The 18,547-nt window shown below is 44.4% G+C and overlaps 2 protein-coding genes across 10 annotated transcripts in view; one reads left to right on the top strand and one right to left on the bottom strand.

The window, feature by feature from the left end:
- RHOBTB1 (Rho related BTB domain containing 1) overlaps window positions 1-3,921 on the top strand; it is a 68,417-nt gene extending 64,496 nt beyond the window's left edge. For all 7 annotated transcript variants that reach the window (XM_060127176.1, XM_060127177.1, XM_060127180.1 and 4 more), the window contains 3 exons: window positions 129-217; window positions 2,831-2,936; window positions 3,483-3,921. In XM_060127176.1, the coding sequence (XP_059983159.1) occupies window positions 129-217; window positions 2,831-2,936; window positions 3,483-3,652 (365 nt within the window). In that variant the 3' untranslated portion in view covers window positions 3,653-3,921. The remainder of the gene's footprint in view (window positions 1-128; window positions 218-2,830; window positions 2,937-3,482) is intronic.
- CDK1 (cyclin dependent kinase 1) overlaps window positions 1-18,547 on the bottom strand; it is a 221,929-nt gene that overhangs the window by 134,775 nt on the left and 68,607 nt on the right. The window lies entirely within an intron of this gene.

Raw genomic sequence — 18,547 nt, 5'->3', positions numbered from 1 at the left:
GCACGCGGCAGAGTGGGCCCTGGGTTCAGTTCACGTGGAGCTGTGACCCGTGCTTCCTCCCCTGGTGGCTGCTCCCGGGCCACGGCCTCCAGGCACTAACTTTCTCCTGCTCCCTCTCTCCTCCCCAGAGCAGCACGCTGTCCAGGAGCTGACCAGGGCCGCCATGAGTGGCGTGGGCATCGACGGGGAAGTGCTCTCTTATTTGGAATTGGCCCAGGTTTGTAGCAGTTTGCCTTTCACCTTTTCAGTGTGTTCAACCAGTTCGTTTAACGCTGATGCAACATTCCGCTGTTGCATCTGTCTAAATAAAGATGTCACCACCGAGTCACAGAGGCCCCCCACTGTGTGCAACGAGAAGATCTGAGAGTTTTACGTTTCATGCACAGTTCACCCTGCTGGGCTTTGTTTGAATAAAACAACAAGGACCCCACCCACACGCCAGCCCCCTTGTGCCCCCCTCCCCCTGCCCCAAGGCACCAGCTTCACACGTGGGAGAACAACTCAGGGCATGGGAGGAGAAGGCATTCTCTCTCCTTCTTTGAATTCTCAAACACGGATTGGCCGAGATCAGACAGTTTCTAGGATTTCGTGAAGTCCAGTGCTGGATGCCTCACGTCTCACTGCAGCCCTCCTGGGTTTTTTTTTACATCAGTACTTGTTACTGTTGACGTTGTGTTTCCATAATCCCCATACACACTTGCCACCTTCCTCCATAGAGGGTCTGAGATCCAGCCTCGGCTTGGTCACTACGTAACTTACTTAATGCGCAAAGCTAAACTCTGCCTCAGTTTCCTCATCTGTAGGAAATAAGGATGGTAATTCACACCCTGTCAACCTTACAGATTATTTTGAGAATCAGGTGGGAGAGAATGTTCCAGAAAGAGCACCAAAGAGAGGAAGCCCTCTCGTAATACAAGGCACGTATGCAGAGTTATCTAGTCCCTGGCCATGAGTTTACACTCTGAAGGAACTAAGAATAAACTCTTTAGTTTTTTCTGTGGCCTATTAGGTTTGGCTTCCTTCATTCCCTTTCTCAGGGCAGTGGTTCACTGAGTCTTAGGTCAGGCAGTTTCAATCCAGATTTCTCAGAAGGGAAAACAGTGGACCAGGACTTCACAGCAACCTGCTCACTCTGACTTAACATTCAACAAGGATTTGGTATTTTCTCCCCCTGTACCAGGCACCACCCTAGATGAGAGGACATGGAGATACAAACACGGTAGATTCTCTGCCCTTGGGGCCGTCCTAGGCCACTGAGGGAAACAGACACAAGCACAACTTATTAAAATCCAATGTGAAAAACAACCTCACAGAGGTTCCAGTTAAAACTGAGAACAGACATCAATTACAAGTCAAATCAGCAAGGCCCCATCAACACTGTCCAAATGGGAATTTGGGGGTGTTTTGAAACAGGCCTGGAGGACAGCTTATGACCTGTGCCCTCTCCAGTAAGTATTCCTCCTCGAGAACAATCAGATGACCCAGAACTTCATATAGGGCCAGCCCACTGGAGGTAATGATTTACAGTTGTATCTATTTGTTTGCTGTGTGTTCCCACCCCGTGACCTCCCCCGACCCCGCCCACACATACACCCTGCAAAGAAATAATATGATTCCTGCTCATCTCTGACAAGCCGTGGCAGGAAGAGTTTAGGACAGAGTCTCCCACATCTTAGCTCATTTGTTAGACCCTAACCCAAGGGGTAAGTATTTAACAGTCAGCTTGGGGACAGGTGGGACGCTGATCTGTTGCATTTTCCAGTTTCTGGGGTGTAAATACCCCTACGTGGCCAACTTTAACAACTTGAAGTCACCGAGCTCCGTGATGCTCTCGAGCAGGTACAAGCCAACGCCAGTACCGCACTGCTCTGCTCTGACTTGCAGAAGGAAATCTATTATCGAGAGAAGTCGGAAGCACCTGCTAGAACTGTCTGTCCTGTTGGGCTTGTGATCTGCAGAGAGTTCCTTGAGTTAGTTTCTGAGGGCGTTGGCTTTTCTCTTGGCCTCTGTTCAGGGCACTGACGGGGGCCCTGGAGGAAGCGCACTGTAGGTTTCAGGGGTTCACCTGCTCAAAGAAACTTCAAGAGCAACAGACAACAGAATGGATGCCTGAAAGGGGCCTGGACAGAAAGAGTGAGGGATGGGGGGACCTGCCAAATTGGGGGAGGGAATGGGGAGTGGACTGTGGGTTTTTGAGCATCGGATGTTTTGCAGTCACGGCTTCCTCAGCTGCCACTGTCCTGAGCGTCTGCTCAGAAAGGAGAGGGTGGATCGAGGGTCTGGATCCCTCCGTCCCCGCCCACACTGCCTGCTCTTCTTATGTAACCAGAGGACAGGTGGAGGACAGGCACACATGCCGCGTGCTCCTGCGCTGATCTTTCGTGCTCCTGTTTTAGCTCTCGGGCCCCAGCCCCCTGAGCTTCGACATGCAACACGGAGGCTTCTGTTGCCCAGGCTCCTTAAACGGAGATGACATCGCTGCTTTCTCCCGTGGTCTGGTGCCTTCCAGAGGCCACGGCCACTTACCGTTAGAGGGCAGGTGGAAGGGGAGAAGAGGAGGGCAAGGCATACTTTAGACTCCTGATCTGATACAGTGATTATTTTTAGCGCACATATCCCAGTGGGGGGGGAGGGGGGGAGTGTGCCGAACGCTTACGCGTGGCTGGCGTCGGAACCATGGGCAGAGTCAAAACCGTGTAGTCAAAACAAGAGGTTTCCGAATTAGTCATCTGGGCCCTTTATTTCTTTGACCCGTCCTGTGGCTTTTTATTTCTTTGGAGCCCCACTTTAGAAAACAGAGTCTGACCCCCTTTTGGTCCCTTCCCTGCAGTTTCACAATGCCCACCAGCTGGCCGCCTGGTGTTTGCACCACATCTGCACCAACTACAACAGTGTTTGTTCCAAGTTCCGCAAGGAAATCAAATCGAAATCTGCAGGTGAGGCCGTGCGGTCCCCATCTGTCCAGTTCCCCTCACCTGTGGCTGAAGGCTTTACCTTCACTGCCCTCGAGAAGGAACGCGGGCAGCCCCCAGCTCATGGAGAATTCCTTGTACGGTAGTCACAGATTCACGTGACGTGACCCAAGGAATCGGAGGTTGGAAATCATCTCTGGAGAACTTCACGGCCGGGGGGGATCTGGGCGGAGGGGGCGGTCAGGATGCCCTGCTGTGGAGCGAGCAGAGATTGCTGGCTCGCCCTTGTCCAGGGAGGCGTGCTTGGGAGCGAGCTTACGCTCTGAAGTGAAGGGGTCCTGGGTTCAGGCTCTCTGTGTCCAGCTGTGTGATTTTAGGCAAGTGATTCCACCTCTCAAAACTTTGGTGTCACAGTCTGCCACTGGCCCTACCCACAGTCCCTGCCCATTGGGTGGCTGAGATGATGAGCACACGGTAATCATATATAAGAAGCCTAAGCACAGAACCTACTGGCACAGAGAGGCCATGAATGAAGAGCAGGTATCACCATCTGCATCTTTCCTTCCCCAGACAACCAGGAATACTTTGAGCGGCACCGCTGGCCCCCCGTGTGGTACCTGAAGGAAGAAGACCACTACCAGCGTGTGAAAAGGGAAAGAGAGAAGGAAGATATTGCACTAAATAAACATCACTCGAGACGAAAGTGGTGCTTCTGGAATTCATCTCCAGCGGTCGCCTGAGGCAGAAGAGAAAAAAAAAAAAAAGGAGAAATCTGACACACCACTTTTCAAAGCACTGCTGTAAAATCGGTCTTACTATTAGAGATAAGGTGTAGTTCAGGTGGCAGGCGCTGCTCTTCCTCCACTTTCATGCATTTATCTGTGTTGGGATCAAAGCACAAGCTCACCATCCATGAGCCTGGACAGAAAGGGAAGTTGACGCCCACTGCATTCCTTAAACTTGTATATTTTTTGTTAGAAGGCTTAATAAACTTTAGTCCGTTATCTCATTTCTTTTTATACAAAGGAAAAAAGAATCCAGCTCTCATGTTTCGAATTCCAAATTGGAAAATATTTTTATATGGTCTCTTGTAAATGAAAATACTGTGTATTACTTTATTTTACAAGCCACACATTAACCATGAAGTCGCCCTGTGATTCTCTTTGCTCATGTGATCACCAAGCATTATTACTTAGAGGGTTATCCTTCTGTCGTGAAGTAAAGGGTTGGAATGAAATTCCCCAAAGTGCAAGTTAGGGAGTGTTTCATCTTTGTTCTGCTGAATAGCATCGGTATAATTACAAAGTCCACTCCAAGAATGTGTAATATTTACGATATTTGCCATGTAAGTGCTAGTAATTATATGGTTATATGTGCCATGTAAAATATAGTGATATCACATCTTCTGTTGTATAAAACATCTAGATTTAAGAGGACAATCTTTATAATCATTAGAAGGGCTTATTAAATCCCAGCATTATCCAGGGCAAACTCTCTGGTGGACCTGAATACAGAAGATGCCGTAAGAGCATTGGTGTTCGGATTGCTGTATTAGGACGTACATCTCTCAGTGTTCCTTGATCTTGCCGTGTTTCTGCATGCAGATTCTCCACTGACTTGAATCGAGATGGGCAAGGGAAAGGGTCCCCGGACTCTGTCCCAACGTCTGCAGGCTTGTCACACCTCCCCACTGGAAACAGGCTTCCTCAGGTCTCTCACCTGCGGCCAACTCCACTTTGTAAGACCCATATTTTTAACTCTTCCCAGGGAAAACTCATGTTGCTGCAGAAGTATACCAAGGCAGACCACCCACCCCTGCTGAAATTCAGCGGGGCCTGTGAAGGCACGAAGCTGGAGGCTGGGTCGTCTAGGGTCACTGCATTCTCCAACGAAGATGGGAATTTTACTCCAAGAGTCTAGACGGAAATGGTGCTATTGTGAGTTAGTTCTGACCCTTTGTCATTCTGAGTTTTCAGTGTTAAAATAGAAAGTACTGAGCAGGGGAGTTTTGAGAGGCCGTCAATCACTGCTTCTCTGTAAATTAAAATGTTACAGCACTCACGCAGAGCATTTTCAGGCCACACTTCCATACCTGTCAAGGGATGTTGTATGGTGGAGGCTGGGACTTATTCTTTCAGGAAGTCAATTTACTGATGCTAAAAGCTGTTGATTTTTTTTCTACCTTTCAGAAGTTGGAAAGGAGACAGTTGAATCCAAACTCCAATGTTTACAGCCAAATATATTTGAAAATCTATCCAGATTACAGGTGGACATTTATGACTGGCAGGGGATACACACCAGATTCAAGAGCTGGGAGAGGCCCAGCCATAAAGAGGCTCCTTTGTCACCCTCTCGGGACAAAGGAGGGGGCAGCAGAGTAGGGAAGGATAGGATGATTGTAAATGCCTTTACTTTAATTTGGGGTCAGTAGGTTGTAAGTCATTAATGGAAGGAGAAAGGAGACAGAATGAGAGGAAGAATCGGCATATATCCCATCATAAAATGGTAGGAGTTGAGTTTTCGATGAGTAGTCAGAATGGAATTTATACAACCAAAGCTCCCATGTGATTGTAATCTTGCCAAAATGTAATGGACATATAAATGAACCTGGGTATAAGCAATAATATCCACTAGTGTTTGTTATCAGCTACTGTAACCAAGTGGCTGGTTCATTTGGTTAACGCTGATTATGGCCTTTTAACCATGGTGGTTTGTTTTGTGTTTTTTATTTCACGAAAAGCCAGTAAAATCGTTTAGCTATAAAATGCCTCCAGTTTTTCTTTAAGGACTACCATCATTATCATGTTTGTAATTTTCATTGCTTTTTTAAAAAACTGTCAAAACTTTAAAGGTGCTGGGTCACGGGGGCTGTGTGTCCTCTAGGAACCAGGCAGCTTGAATGACCGTCATCTCTGTTTTCAGTATTGCCAGCATGGTGCAATGCCATGATGTAAATGAGGGGTCTGGATCTTGGCTCTTGGCTAATATGGTTATGTCATTAGACGTGGTACAGTTCTGGAAAAAACAAAAATGGACTAATGGACTAAGTCCATTCCCCTACTGGACTTCTTATAACCGGATTTTGGGGGATTCCACCAGCAGTTAAGTCAAAGTTTGCATTGGTGGACTCATGAAGATCAGTCTTTTCTTCAGAAGCAGATCTGAGAAAAGCCTTTGGAAAAATCTGTTAAAAAGCTCTGGACTTCTAGGTAGTGTAATATTTGCCCAAGCTCAGAAGGAAGAAGGGTCTCCAGTGAGGTCACAGGGGGGGATTTTCTGAGCGGCAAATTCCCCATGACTCCATGGAAAGGAGTTGACAACTATAAAAAATAACCGCAGGAAAAAGACAGTGAGTTTCCAATACATTTACACACCTTTTAAAGGTGGGTGGTCCAGATCAGACACCTTTTACATAACGCATACCAGGGGGGTCTTACATATAGAAAGTCTTGGTCTAAATCTCTCCTGTGGCAATGCCTGGCAAACCATCAAGGATTTCAACAACCCTATATCAGCATTATGGGAACCACAAAGTGTACTGGTTTAGAGGTAACTCCAGTATTTTCATTATAGACATTCAAAAGCAGGAATTCTATGCTTCTAAGATTTTTTTTCACGCTTACTTCCATTGTATGGTATATCAGTTGTCAAAATTCAGTTTTTCATCACTGTGACATTGGCTAAGTAGAATAAATTCTGCTAGTCAGAGGAAAAAACAAAGTGAATTCTGAATTTGGAAACTTAATGAGTGCAGCATTTCTGAATTGGATGCCTTTCTGCAAGCTAAAGATTTACCAGACTTTTTCTTACGGAAATATATGGGGTATTTCTTTAATTGAATGCCCTAATTGGATGCCAGTGGGCAAGCAGCAGTAATTCCTCTTTTCTAGAAGAATGTGACTATTGCATAAAAGAGGTAGAGTTAAAAGTTAGCCGTGGAGAATGTGTTTGTGTTCTGTGTGTGTGTGTGTATGTGTGTAAGTAATCAAGAAACAACACAAGGAAGAAAAAAAAAAGAAAAAGGCTAAACACAATTTTAAAAAATAAAGAGGGAGAAGGGGCACTGACCAGAGCCACCGAAGTTGAATTAAGCACCGTGAGCCTTGGATACACCTCCTTCTTCCAAAGTGCTAATTTATGAGATTATTCCATATCTCATGACTTAATTTTCAGATGAAGAGTTTGCTCTCTTAAATTTCCAATTAGGAGGCAGGTGATGTATGCACTGGCATGGCAACACTGCTGACCTCCTGTCAGAGGAGAAGCCATGCTCTTCCCTTTGGCTGCATTTGAAAATCTCACCCTGTGCTGCTAGTGCCTTTAAGTTGGGTATTTTTACTTAAGCCATTTAGCTGCGGGATATTTCACTGGGTTCATGTGCAGGTGCCTCATCAGTTAGACATTTACAGACTATAGTCTACAAAATATGGAAATAATTTGGGAGCAGATAACTCTTGGGTGGAAACAAATCAATCATACAGTTGCACATCCACAGACGTGAAAGTGTTAGAAACAACAGTAGGAGACATGAAGTGACTTGCCAGCAACTCCCTCCTGTTGCTCACCAGTTCTCCAGGAACAGAACATGTAAGTGACATGCATTTCCAGAATGTAGATGAAATGGGTGATTCCCAAATGTGGCCCCATGGAAGGAGTATTTAAATTCTTTGAGTCTGAATACATTCTCAATCCCAAAGACAAGAATGGTTAGACGGAGCAGGCAATCAATAAGAAAAGAACTTGATTCATATCTCTGTGCTTGGATGCCAACCAAAGTTTGGGCATTTTTTTTTGTTTCCTCCCAATCGGATAAAAATAAACATCCTTTTGATTTGATGATTCATGGTAGTCCCCAATGGAGGGATAATACCCATGGAATGTTAAGTTTAACTGGTGTGGGAAAAGATACACTACTTCTCCAAGCTTTAGTCATCCAGAAAAGAATGGAAACAACTTTCACTGAGTTTTTAGTGCAGATTAAGTGAGATGATTTACGTAAAGCACTTGGAACAGTGCCTGACACATAGTTATCACTCAGTAAATAAACCTGTGTACTCAGCATGTGAAATACCCAGGCAAGAAATCCAGGAGAGGGGACAACTCTGCACATTACAAAATTACTGTATTGTCTTTGCCTGCATTTCTCAAGCTGTGTACCAGCCTCGCTGCTTAGTGCTTCATGACAGTGATTAAAGAGTTAGAAAATAAGAGCTATGGAAAGAGAAAAGGCAAGTGGTAGGAGGACGGAGGAGAGTATGGCTCTTTCCAAGAAGACACTGCCCTCACTGTTCCTCCCTGCTCTCCATAGAATAAGGGCTGGATTTTCTGCCTTTAAAAAAAACCCGAGAGATAAAAAACCTTTCCCCCCAAACCATCCAACAGCTCGGGGTTTTTGAGCACAAGCCACATGTTCTCCTTGCTTGGCCCTGCAATAAACCTTTCCCAAAAAATAAATACATCCCTAGAGAGCTTGTGCATATGCATTGAAGGTTGCCTTCTAATTTTATTTCACATATGAAGTGTAAAGAAAAAGTAACCTACCAGTACAAATTCTACAGATTTTTCAAAGAGTCTCTTGAATTCTGTGAGTCATATCAACATGAATATAAAACTTAGTTTTCCATTCTGGGTGGTGAACCACAGAGCAACACTACCTAATTCATGAGATGGAGGGTGTTCAGACCGCTGTGATTTCTCCCCCAGCCTCACGCCCACTGGGATGCTGGGACCTCATGACCACCACTAGTATATCTTTCAATTTTTGTATTGGAGAGAATTCTTTAAAAGTAAGTAGTTGTAGTAAATGGCCAAACATTTGAAATTTCCAACTCTTAGAGAAATGGGCTTACCAATCTTTTAAAAAAATAATAATAATAAGGTGGACTCTCTCCGCAGCAAATTCTGTACTGCGGGTACCCTTGCACCCATTTTGCTGACATTTGCATAGGTAGCCAGGGTGGTGAGGCCTTGGGAGGCTAAGATGCACTTTCACATGCTCTTCCAGTTTTATTCCGCTATTTCCTCACAGTGCCCAACCCGATGGATTGATGTTCCAATTTGGCACCAATCTATCAGAGTCCAAAACACAGAGATGAGAACCAAGCTAATAATGTTTAACATTTTTTAGTACATGTTGGGGCCAAACAATAAGTGCTTTACATGCACCTACCTCATTTAATTCTCACGACACTGTCTTATGGGGAAGGTGATGGGTTGCCCAGAAGCTAACCCTGAGTCAGAGAGTCACAGGCGAGTGATTTATTTAGGAAGTGCCCTTAGGTGAGACCAACATGGGAGGCAGAAGGAAGCAGAAAGGTAAGAAACCAGCCTGGTCTTGAGGTGTGCCCTGCAGTATAAACTACACCTCGGAGTTGGCTTTCCTATTCCTGCACAGATAGTCAAAGGCTAAGTGCTCTGGGCAGGGGAAGGGATTAGTGTAAATTTCTGAGCCTTTTAGGCCTGTGTTGGCGAGTTGAAAAAGGTGGCTCCAACCATACAGAAGAATAAATTCAAAATGGCTTAAAGACTTAAACATAAGATATGACATCATAAAACTCCTAGAAGAGAACATAGGCAAAACATTCTCTGACATAAATCACACAAAGGTTTTCTTAGATCAGTCTCCCAAGGCAATACAAATAAAAACAAAAATAAACAAATGGGACCTAATCAAACTTACAAGCTTTTGCACAGCAAAGGAAACCATAAACAAGATGAAAAGACAACCCTCAGAATGGGAGAAAATATTTGCAAATGACACAAACAACAAGGACTTACTTTCCAAATATACAAACAGCTCAGACAACTGAACAAAAAAAAAAAACAAACAACCCTATCCAAAAGTGGGCAGAAGACCTAAATAGACATTACACCAAAGAAGACATACAGATGGCCAACAGGCACATGAAAAGATGCTCAACATCACTAATTATTAGAGAAATGCAAATCAAAACTACAATGAGGTATCGCCTCGCACCAGCCAGAATGGCCATCATTTAAAAGTCTACAAAAAGCAAATGCTGGGGAGAGTGTGGAGAAAAGGGAACCCTCCTACACTGTTGGTGGGAATGTAAGTTGGTGCAGCCACTGTGGAAAACAGTATGGAGGTTCTTCAGAAAACAAAAAGTAGAATTACGTATGATCTAGCAATCCCACTCCTGGGCATATATCTGGAAAAAACAATAATTCAAAAAGATACATGCACCCCAAAGATGCAGACCTACTACAGAATGGACTTGAGGACACGGGGAGAGGGAAGGATAAGCTGGGATGAAGTGAGAGAGTGGCATGGACATATATACACTACCAAATGTAAAACCAATAGCTAGTGGGAAGCAGCTGCATAGCACAGGGAGATCAGCTCGGTGCTTTGTGACCACCTAGAGGGGTGGGATAGGGAGGGTGGGAGGGAGGGAGACGCAAGAGGGAAGAGGTATGGGGATATATGTATATGTATAGCTGATTCACTTTGTTATACAGCAGAAACTAACACACCATTGTAAAGCAATTATACTCCAGTAAAAATGTTAAAAAAAAATAACTACATAAAAAAAAAAGAATTAGTGGGAAAGTAGCATGCTTGCATCATATAGAGTGAGACTGGTATTCAGTTACCTCTGTTGCACCAGTTTGTGTTGCAGTTTACCAATTCAATATAGCCGTGCATTTAAAATTCCTTTTTAAGATTTGTGGATTTTATTTTTATTAAGAATATAGATATAAAGTACTGTACTTTACAGCTAGGCCTTGAAATATCTTTTTTAGGATCTGTTAGGAATAAGATTGATATTGTATTGTGTGTAACCTGCACAATGTGGAAAGCTGTGCAAAATCTTTGCCTCTGTGCTGTCAGCGTGATGTGTTTTCTGCATGGTTATATACTACTAGTGATTTTATCAAAGTTTCTAAAACTTAAATGACATGGTAAAGTACCTGCATAAATGTTAGTTGGCACGTAAAGACAATTGTAGAAGTTGAAGACATGATTGCTATATTTCAATGTTTATTCCCACTCAACATATTGCCTTCTAAGCTTTCTTTTTTGTTCAAAGCAGGATCTTAAAGATAGGTTTAAGTTAATGGATGTAATGCAGGGTTCCTACACTGTACTGGCGCATGTTGGTGGTCCTCTGTGCCCTAGATATATGCACACAGGGTGCAAGTAAAAATCTACAGAGTGGGGAAAAAAAAAGATACATGCACCCCAATGTTCATAGCAGCACTATTCACAACAGCCAAGGTATGGAAGCGACCTAAAGTGTCCATCAGCAGAGGAATGGATAAAGATGTGGTACATATATACAATGGAATATTCTTCAGCCAACAAAAAGAGTGAAATAATGCCATTTGCAGCAACATGGACTCAACTAGAGATTATCCTAAGTGAAGTAAGTCAGAAAGAGAAAGACAAATATCATATGATATCACTTATATGTGGAATCTAAAATATGACACAAATGAACTTATCTATGAAACAGAAACAGAGTCACACACATAGAGAACAGACTGGTGGTTGCCAAGGGGGAGGGGGTTGGGGGAGGGCTGGAGTGGGAGGTTGGGGTTAGCGGATGTAAGCTATTATGTATATATAAACAACAAGGTCCGACTGTCTAGCAGATGGAACTATAGTCAACATATATAACTGAATCACTGCTGTACAGCAGAAATTAACACAACATTGGAAATCAACTATACTTCAATTTTTAAAAATGAGTTGTAAAAAATAAAAATAAAGTGACTCCAGTAGCATGTAGGAAATCCTCTGAGGTGAGTCATGGGTGTTGGTTGTTAAAGGTAAGCAGAACACAAAAGCCGGGGAGGGACACCCAGAAAAGTGAAATGGACCTAACGGCGCCAGGTTACTCTGGCCACTAACCTCTATCCTGAAATTCTGAAAAACAACCTGGACTGTTTGATGGGGCACACGGATGGCAGTCTTGTGTGCTGACAAAACATTGCATCCTCTTTTGCTTCCTGTCAAAAAGCTTCAGAAATCAACTTGAAGAGCATCAGAAGAGAAATTCATCTTGGATTAATTTTTCAAAATTACCGAATCTCAAACATAATCATCCTCCCCCAAAATGTACCCAAGACCTTATTGGAAAGGGTATCACTGAATTTCCCCTAGATTGTGCAAAACAAATTTAATAACGATTTAATTGAACCTCAACAAATTTCTGCCACACAGCATTTTCTAGATTTACAGCAATTTCAGAAAAAAGCCCAGGATGGCAATTCTGATTCTCCCTCAACACACCCACCATCTCCCTACACACACCAGAATCAGTCCAGAGGAAATGATCAAAGTCTAAAGATTTTAAGTCTTTAAAAATTTTTATTTCAATACCAACTGCTTGATTTCCATGGCATTCACTGCCTGATTTTTACTGAGCTAACCAAAGGGAGAAAAGGAGAGCCTGAGGTGGAGTCAGGGCTCAGCGCAAGGAAGAAAAGCTCTGCCACTGCTTGCTTTATTATGTGACATCTTCTTTTTCTTGAAAGCTACTGCCTGGACCACTCTGTGCTTCCTTGCCCGATTCCTGCATTAACCCACGTTCACTTAACTGACAGGAACTCCACCCACTTCACCCAAGCTTCTGGTCATCAAGATGGTTACCTCCCCCAAAACAGAGCTGCCATATGATCTAGCAATCCCACTCCTGGGCATATACCCAGAGAAAACTAGAAAAGATACATGCACCCCTGTGTTCACAGCAGCACTACTTACAATAGGAAGACATGGAAACAACCAAAATATCCATCAACAGAGGAGTGGATAAAGAAGATGTGGCACATATGTGTGTATGTATGTATATATATATATATATATGTGTGTATATATATATATATGTGTGTGTGTGTGTGTATATATATATATATATATATATATAATGGAATATTACTCGGCCATCAAAAAGAATGAAATAATGCCATGTGCAGCAACATGGATGGACCTAGAGATTATCATACTAAGAGAAGTAAGTCAGAAAGAGAAAGACAAATACCATATGATATCACTTATATGTGGAATCTAAAATACGATACAAATCAACGTATCTACGAAACAAAAACAGACTCAGACACAGAGGACAGATTTGTGGTTGCCAAGGGGGAGGGGAGGTGGGGGAGGGGAGGTGGGGGAGGGAAGGATTGGGAGTTTGGGATTAGCAGAGGCACACTTATATATAGGATGGATAAACAACAAGGTCACACTGTATAGCACATGGAATTATATTCAATACTCTGTGGCAAACCATAATGGAAAAGAATATAAAAAAGAATATATATATATATATATATCCATACGTGTATAACTAAGTCACTTTGCTGGGCAGAAGAAATTAACACAACACTGTAAATCAACTATACTTCAATAAAATTTAAAAAAAAAAAAAAAGATGGTTACCTCCCCAAGAGGGGCAGCTACTGTATTTCAGCAGCTTCAACTGTCTGCAAATTATTCAGCTGGAGGCCCAGCTATTTTCTTATTGGATCTCCCATGAAAGACACAACCTCTTTAAAGGCTATGTCCTCTCTTTATCCTCACACAAACTCTTCAGAGAGGGTCTGACCTTCTTGAGCTAACGGCCTTTTGTTCAGTAAAAGTTCAGAAAACAAATATTTCTTCACAAACAACAATAACATTCTTTTCAGTGGAGGAACCAGACAGCCCAAAAGTCAATTCGGACGGCTGAGGGGACGGTGCCAGGATATCTGTGTTTTGAAAGCATTCCGGGCAATTCCAATGTGCGTGGGGGTTGAGCGGCTCTGTCAATCTGATGTGTCCTGACTCCCTTCCTGACCCTGCTTCCCCTGCCTACCGTGCTTCAGCCCAACAGGGCTTCTTCTTCTTTTTCTTTTTAATTAAATTTTATTGGAGTGTAGTTGATTTACAATGTTGTGCTAGTTATGCATGTATATATATCCACTCTTTTAAAAATTCTTTTCCCATGCAGGTCATTACAGAATATTGAGTAGAGTTCCCTGTACTATACAGCAGGTTCTTATTAGTCATCTATTTTATATATAGTCCAACACATCTTTTTTTTCTTTTTTGGGGGGGCCATCCTGATCTTACCCTGACCAGGGATCAAACCCGGGTCCCCTGCAGTTGAAGTGTGGAGTCTTAACCACTGGACCACCAGGGAAGTCCCAAACAGGTCTTCTTGATGAGCTTTTACTAGGCTGTGTCCTTGTCCTGTGATCTTTGTACATGCTTTCCCCTCAGCCATCAGATGCTCTTTCCCCAGTTAACTGCTCGACTCACCCGATTCAAGGACCTGCGCCAGAACCGTAAAGCTTCAAGAAGCACCCCTCTTGCTCCTTGGATGTCCCACCATATAAACCTCATTGAGTTTCTATCCAGTTGTATAACCATCTTCAAGGAGGCCCAAGAGGCTCACGTGATAACTAGAAGAAACCATCTCAGCTTAGGGTTGAAAAGAATTCAGCCCGGAAGTTCCGTAATTACACACATCACGGCTCGCTTGTCAATGTTACCATCAGCGCAACGAAGCAGCAACCCAGTCTCCCACACGCCTGAAAAGAGTGCTGACGATTTCTAGGTAAACTCATAGTTCTACCTTCAAACCAGCCCTCTGGCCTGGCTGCAACCCCAGCTGCTCTCTGGCTTCCCCCTCCCTCTGGGTCTAAGGATGCCGAACGCAGGTGCAGAAAGAGTGGAGGGCGAAGAAATGACCAGCAGGGAGACCGGTTAGGAAGTCCTAGTGTAGCAGTGAGGGCCAGAGGACGGGCATGTTGGGGGGGAAAAAGTCCCCCTTCCCCCAGGGTACCCTTTCCAACCACAGACATGCTGTTTCTTTCTCTCAAAATCACCAACTCATTATGTATTCCTGGGCACCTGGCACTCTAAAGCCCCAGCTGTTCTGCCCTTGGCTTTCAGAAACTTCAACAGGAACTGATATTCAGACCATGCAAGGTGGATGGACACATGGCAGATTATATCTAAGACAGGTGTCGGAAAGGGTATTCATCCAATAGGTTTCCTGGTGCCACCCAACTGCCAGACTTGCAAATACCTCGAGCCCAAGCTCTTCATGAGAGTCTAATCGTTATTTTCAGCACCACAGGCACAACCACCTTAGACGGGAGCCCTCAGCCTCCTGTCCATGCTTCCGCAGAGTTTTCACAGCCCTCTCCACGGTGGAGGGTTCCTGGAACAAAAGTCCCGGAGCCTCTCTGTACCCCTGTGGTTCCTCCCCACAGAGCAGCAGAGGATGGGATGGCCCAGTCTCTCTCCCTTGCCTCCAGGAAGTGCAGAAAGGGAAAGGACCCTTTCTATTCCCTGCCCCAACGGAGAGAACACCTGGGTCAGGACTTCAAGAGGCTGCCTGGGGACCGCCATTCTCTCAAGGACCTTCCTTTCTCTGCCAGCAAGGGATGCTGTGAGCAGGCTGCCGCCCTGCTGAAGCCCACTGGGTAAGAGTGCCCCGAGCCCACTGTGCCACCCAGCGCTCCCCACAGACAGGGACGAAGGCTTGGGTTTGAGAAGCAGCAGGAAGCCCTCGCTTGGTCTCCAGTCCAACGTCACCAGGAAACCCTGAAATTCAGGCTCATTGCATACATGACACCATGTAGCTAACAATGATCGCCTTCTGGGTGCTTATATCTTTCCTCTAGTGGTTAGAACCTGCAGACAAGAAGAGATGGCTAAATGACTCCCCAGGCACACAACTACCTTTATTTCTTTCCACTCACTCAGAGCCCGCACTGTCCCCACAACAATTCATAGTGCTCTGCAATACATCTTCCTATTTGTTTTACAAATGGGAAACCAGACCCAGAGAGGCGGGAAAATTCACCAAGTTTCCACACTTAGTACCAGAGCAGGGATTTTAACTCGCTTCAGTACCTCATTTGCACCCTTCGTTTGTTTGTTTACTTATTTACTTTTTTATTAGAGTTAGACAAATTTATTCTAAAGTTCTTAGAGACAGATAACAATAGCCATGTGCTATAGGCTGAATATTTGTGTCCCACCCCCAAATTCATATGTTGAAACCTACCCCCCAGTGTGATGGTACTAGGAAGTAGGGCATTTGGGAGGCGATTAGGTCATGAGGGTACAGCACTCATGAGTGGGATGAGTGCCCTTGTAAAAGGGACCTCAGAGAGTTCCCTCCCTCCTTCTGCCATGCGAGGACACAGAGAAAAGACAGCCATCTAGGAACCAGGTAGTGGGCTCTCACCAGACACAGAGTCCGCTGGTGCCTTAATCCTGGACTTCCCAGCCTGCAGAACTGTGAGAAATAAATTTCTGTTGTTTATAAGTCACCCAGTCTATGATTTTTGTTATAGCAGCCCAAACGACTAAAACACCATGAAAGCTCTAAAAACAAGGAGAAAAAAATAGGAGATGGATAGCCCTATCTGATATGAAAATGTCTAAGGAGGCTTTACGATGAACAGTTAATGTCAGCCCAAGAACAGACATAAAAATAGAATACAATAGAAAGTCTATAAATAAACACCTGCAGAGTATGTCTAGCCTATGATTAAAGTTGTACTTCACAGGACTGGGGAAGATATGGAATTTTTAATACATGGTGTTGGGACACCTGGATAGCCATTTGCAAAGAAAAAATGAAACACACCCATACTTCCACATCATTTTTAACTTTAGAGATCTCAGTGTAAAACTAAAACAAACATAACTAGAGCGAACTAATACAAAACTCTGGGTGAATTTCCTGAGAGTGGGATGACATTTATGAGTCTGGTTCAAATCTTCAGGAAATAAAAGAAACAACTGATAGTACCAACTATATAAAATCAAAATTCTATCCTGAGAGCCAGAGAATGTAAGTGGCGTCACCCAGGCCACAGGCGGTTAGTGTAAACTCCTGAGGGTAAGGCCAGGTTCTTTGACCTCACTCTTGGGTACTTCCCTATGCTGTCCCCCGTGACTTTCTAATACTGCCCATAACCCTCCTGTTCTCTTCTTGAGGCCACGTCTGCAAACTGTCTCTCACACCTACAAAGCCCTCTTATCCCTATGTGCACAGAATCCAGTGTTAGGTTCCAGGATCCTTTGAATGAAATGTGCGTCTCCTTTCCACCTCGCTAGTTGGCTAAAGTTTAACCTATGATGGGATTCTGAAGTCATCCACAGCTCACCAGAGCTGTAATCTGCAGCTACAAGTAACAGATGAGCCCTGAGTCTGGCAGACGTGGGCTCTGCAGTTGCATCTTTGTTCTCTGGAGAGGTGGGAGGCCAGCTGGACACAGTATTTCTCCGGTAACCCCTGTTTAGGAGACACTTCATTGGGAGAGGTAACAATGACACAGAAAACCTATTCCCTGCCCTCAAGTGTCCTGGCAGCAAATCTGGAAATTAGGAGGCTGGAAGGGCCCTGTGAGGTCATGTAATCCACACGCTAGCGGTCTTTAAGGAGGCCATCCGTGTGAACCCGGTAAGCCATCCTAGTAATCAGCGCTGGTGTGTACAGCACAGAATGTGCTAGAGTTAGAGAAGGACGAGATCAGAGGCAGAGGGAACGAGGTTCCACAGGCAGAGACAGATGGCTGCTGAGAGTCTTACCCAGGCTTCGTTCATGATTTATCCCCAGCCCTGGCCATAAATCCTAAGCCTTCCTCCTGTAAACAGCCTTGCTGTTCTAACCCACCTTGCTCATAGCAGGCTCCGTAGCCTGGGTTGTCACTTTGGGTGAGGACTCTGAAACGTTTCAGACCTCCCCTCACCCCGGTCTCTTCCCACTACAGCCCCCTTAGTTCTTTTGCCCTTTCTACCTTCTTTGCCTGTGTCTGATATCATTCTCTCTTAGGCCAGGCTGAGAAGAAAGCTCCTCTGCCCTCTGGAGAAACGCAGTATCCAAGCTGTGCGGCAGGCATGCAAGGTGCCGAGGAAGACTTAGGGAGAAAGGATGAGGGAGGGGGGCAGGGCTAGCAGAGCCCGAGGGGAAGTCCAGCCACAGCCCAGCGGCACTGGGTGACGGTCACTGGGAACACTTGGTTCATACAGATGACCAAGAAGCACATGAAAAGGTGCTCAACATCTCTAATTATTAGAGAAATGCAAATCAAAACTGCAATGAGGTGTCACCTCACACTGGTCAGAATGGCCATCATCAGAAAGTCTACAAATAATAAATGCTGGAGAGGGTGCGGAGAAAGGGGAACCCTCCCGCACTGTTGGTGGGAATATAAATTGATAACAGCCACTATGGAGAACAGCATGGAGGTTCCTTTAAAAAACTAAAAATAGAGTTGCCATATGATGCTGCAATCCCACTCCTGGGCATATATCCAGAGAAAACTATAATTTGAAAAGATACATGTACCCCTATATTCATAGCAGCAGTATTTACAACAGCCAAGACATGGAAGCAACCTAAAGTGTCCATCAACAGAGGAACGGATAATGAAGATGTGGCACATATACACAATGGAATATTACTCGGCCATCAAAAAGAATGAAATGATGCCATTTGTGGCAACATGGATGGACCTAGAGATGATCATACTGAGTGAAGTAAGGCAGACAGAGAAAGACAAATATCATATGATATCACTTATATGTGAAATCTAGAAAAATAGTACAAATGAACGGACTTACAAAACAGAAACAGACTCACAGATATAGAAAATAAACATGA

Source organism: Lagenorhynchus albirostris, chromosome 16 (genome assembly GCF_949774975.1).
Source record: "Lagenorhynchus albirostris chromosome 16, mLagAlb1.1, whole genome shotgun sequence".
NCBI classification, from domain to species: Eukaryota; Metazoa; Chordata; class Mammalia; order Artiodactyla; family Delphinidae; genus Lagenorhynchus; species Lagenorhynchus albirostris.
Note: the sequence above shows the minus strand (reverse complement) of the source record. Positions and strands in the feature narration are given on the sequence as shown.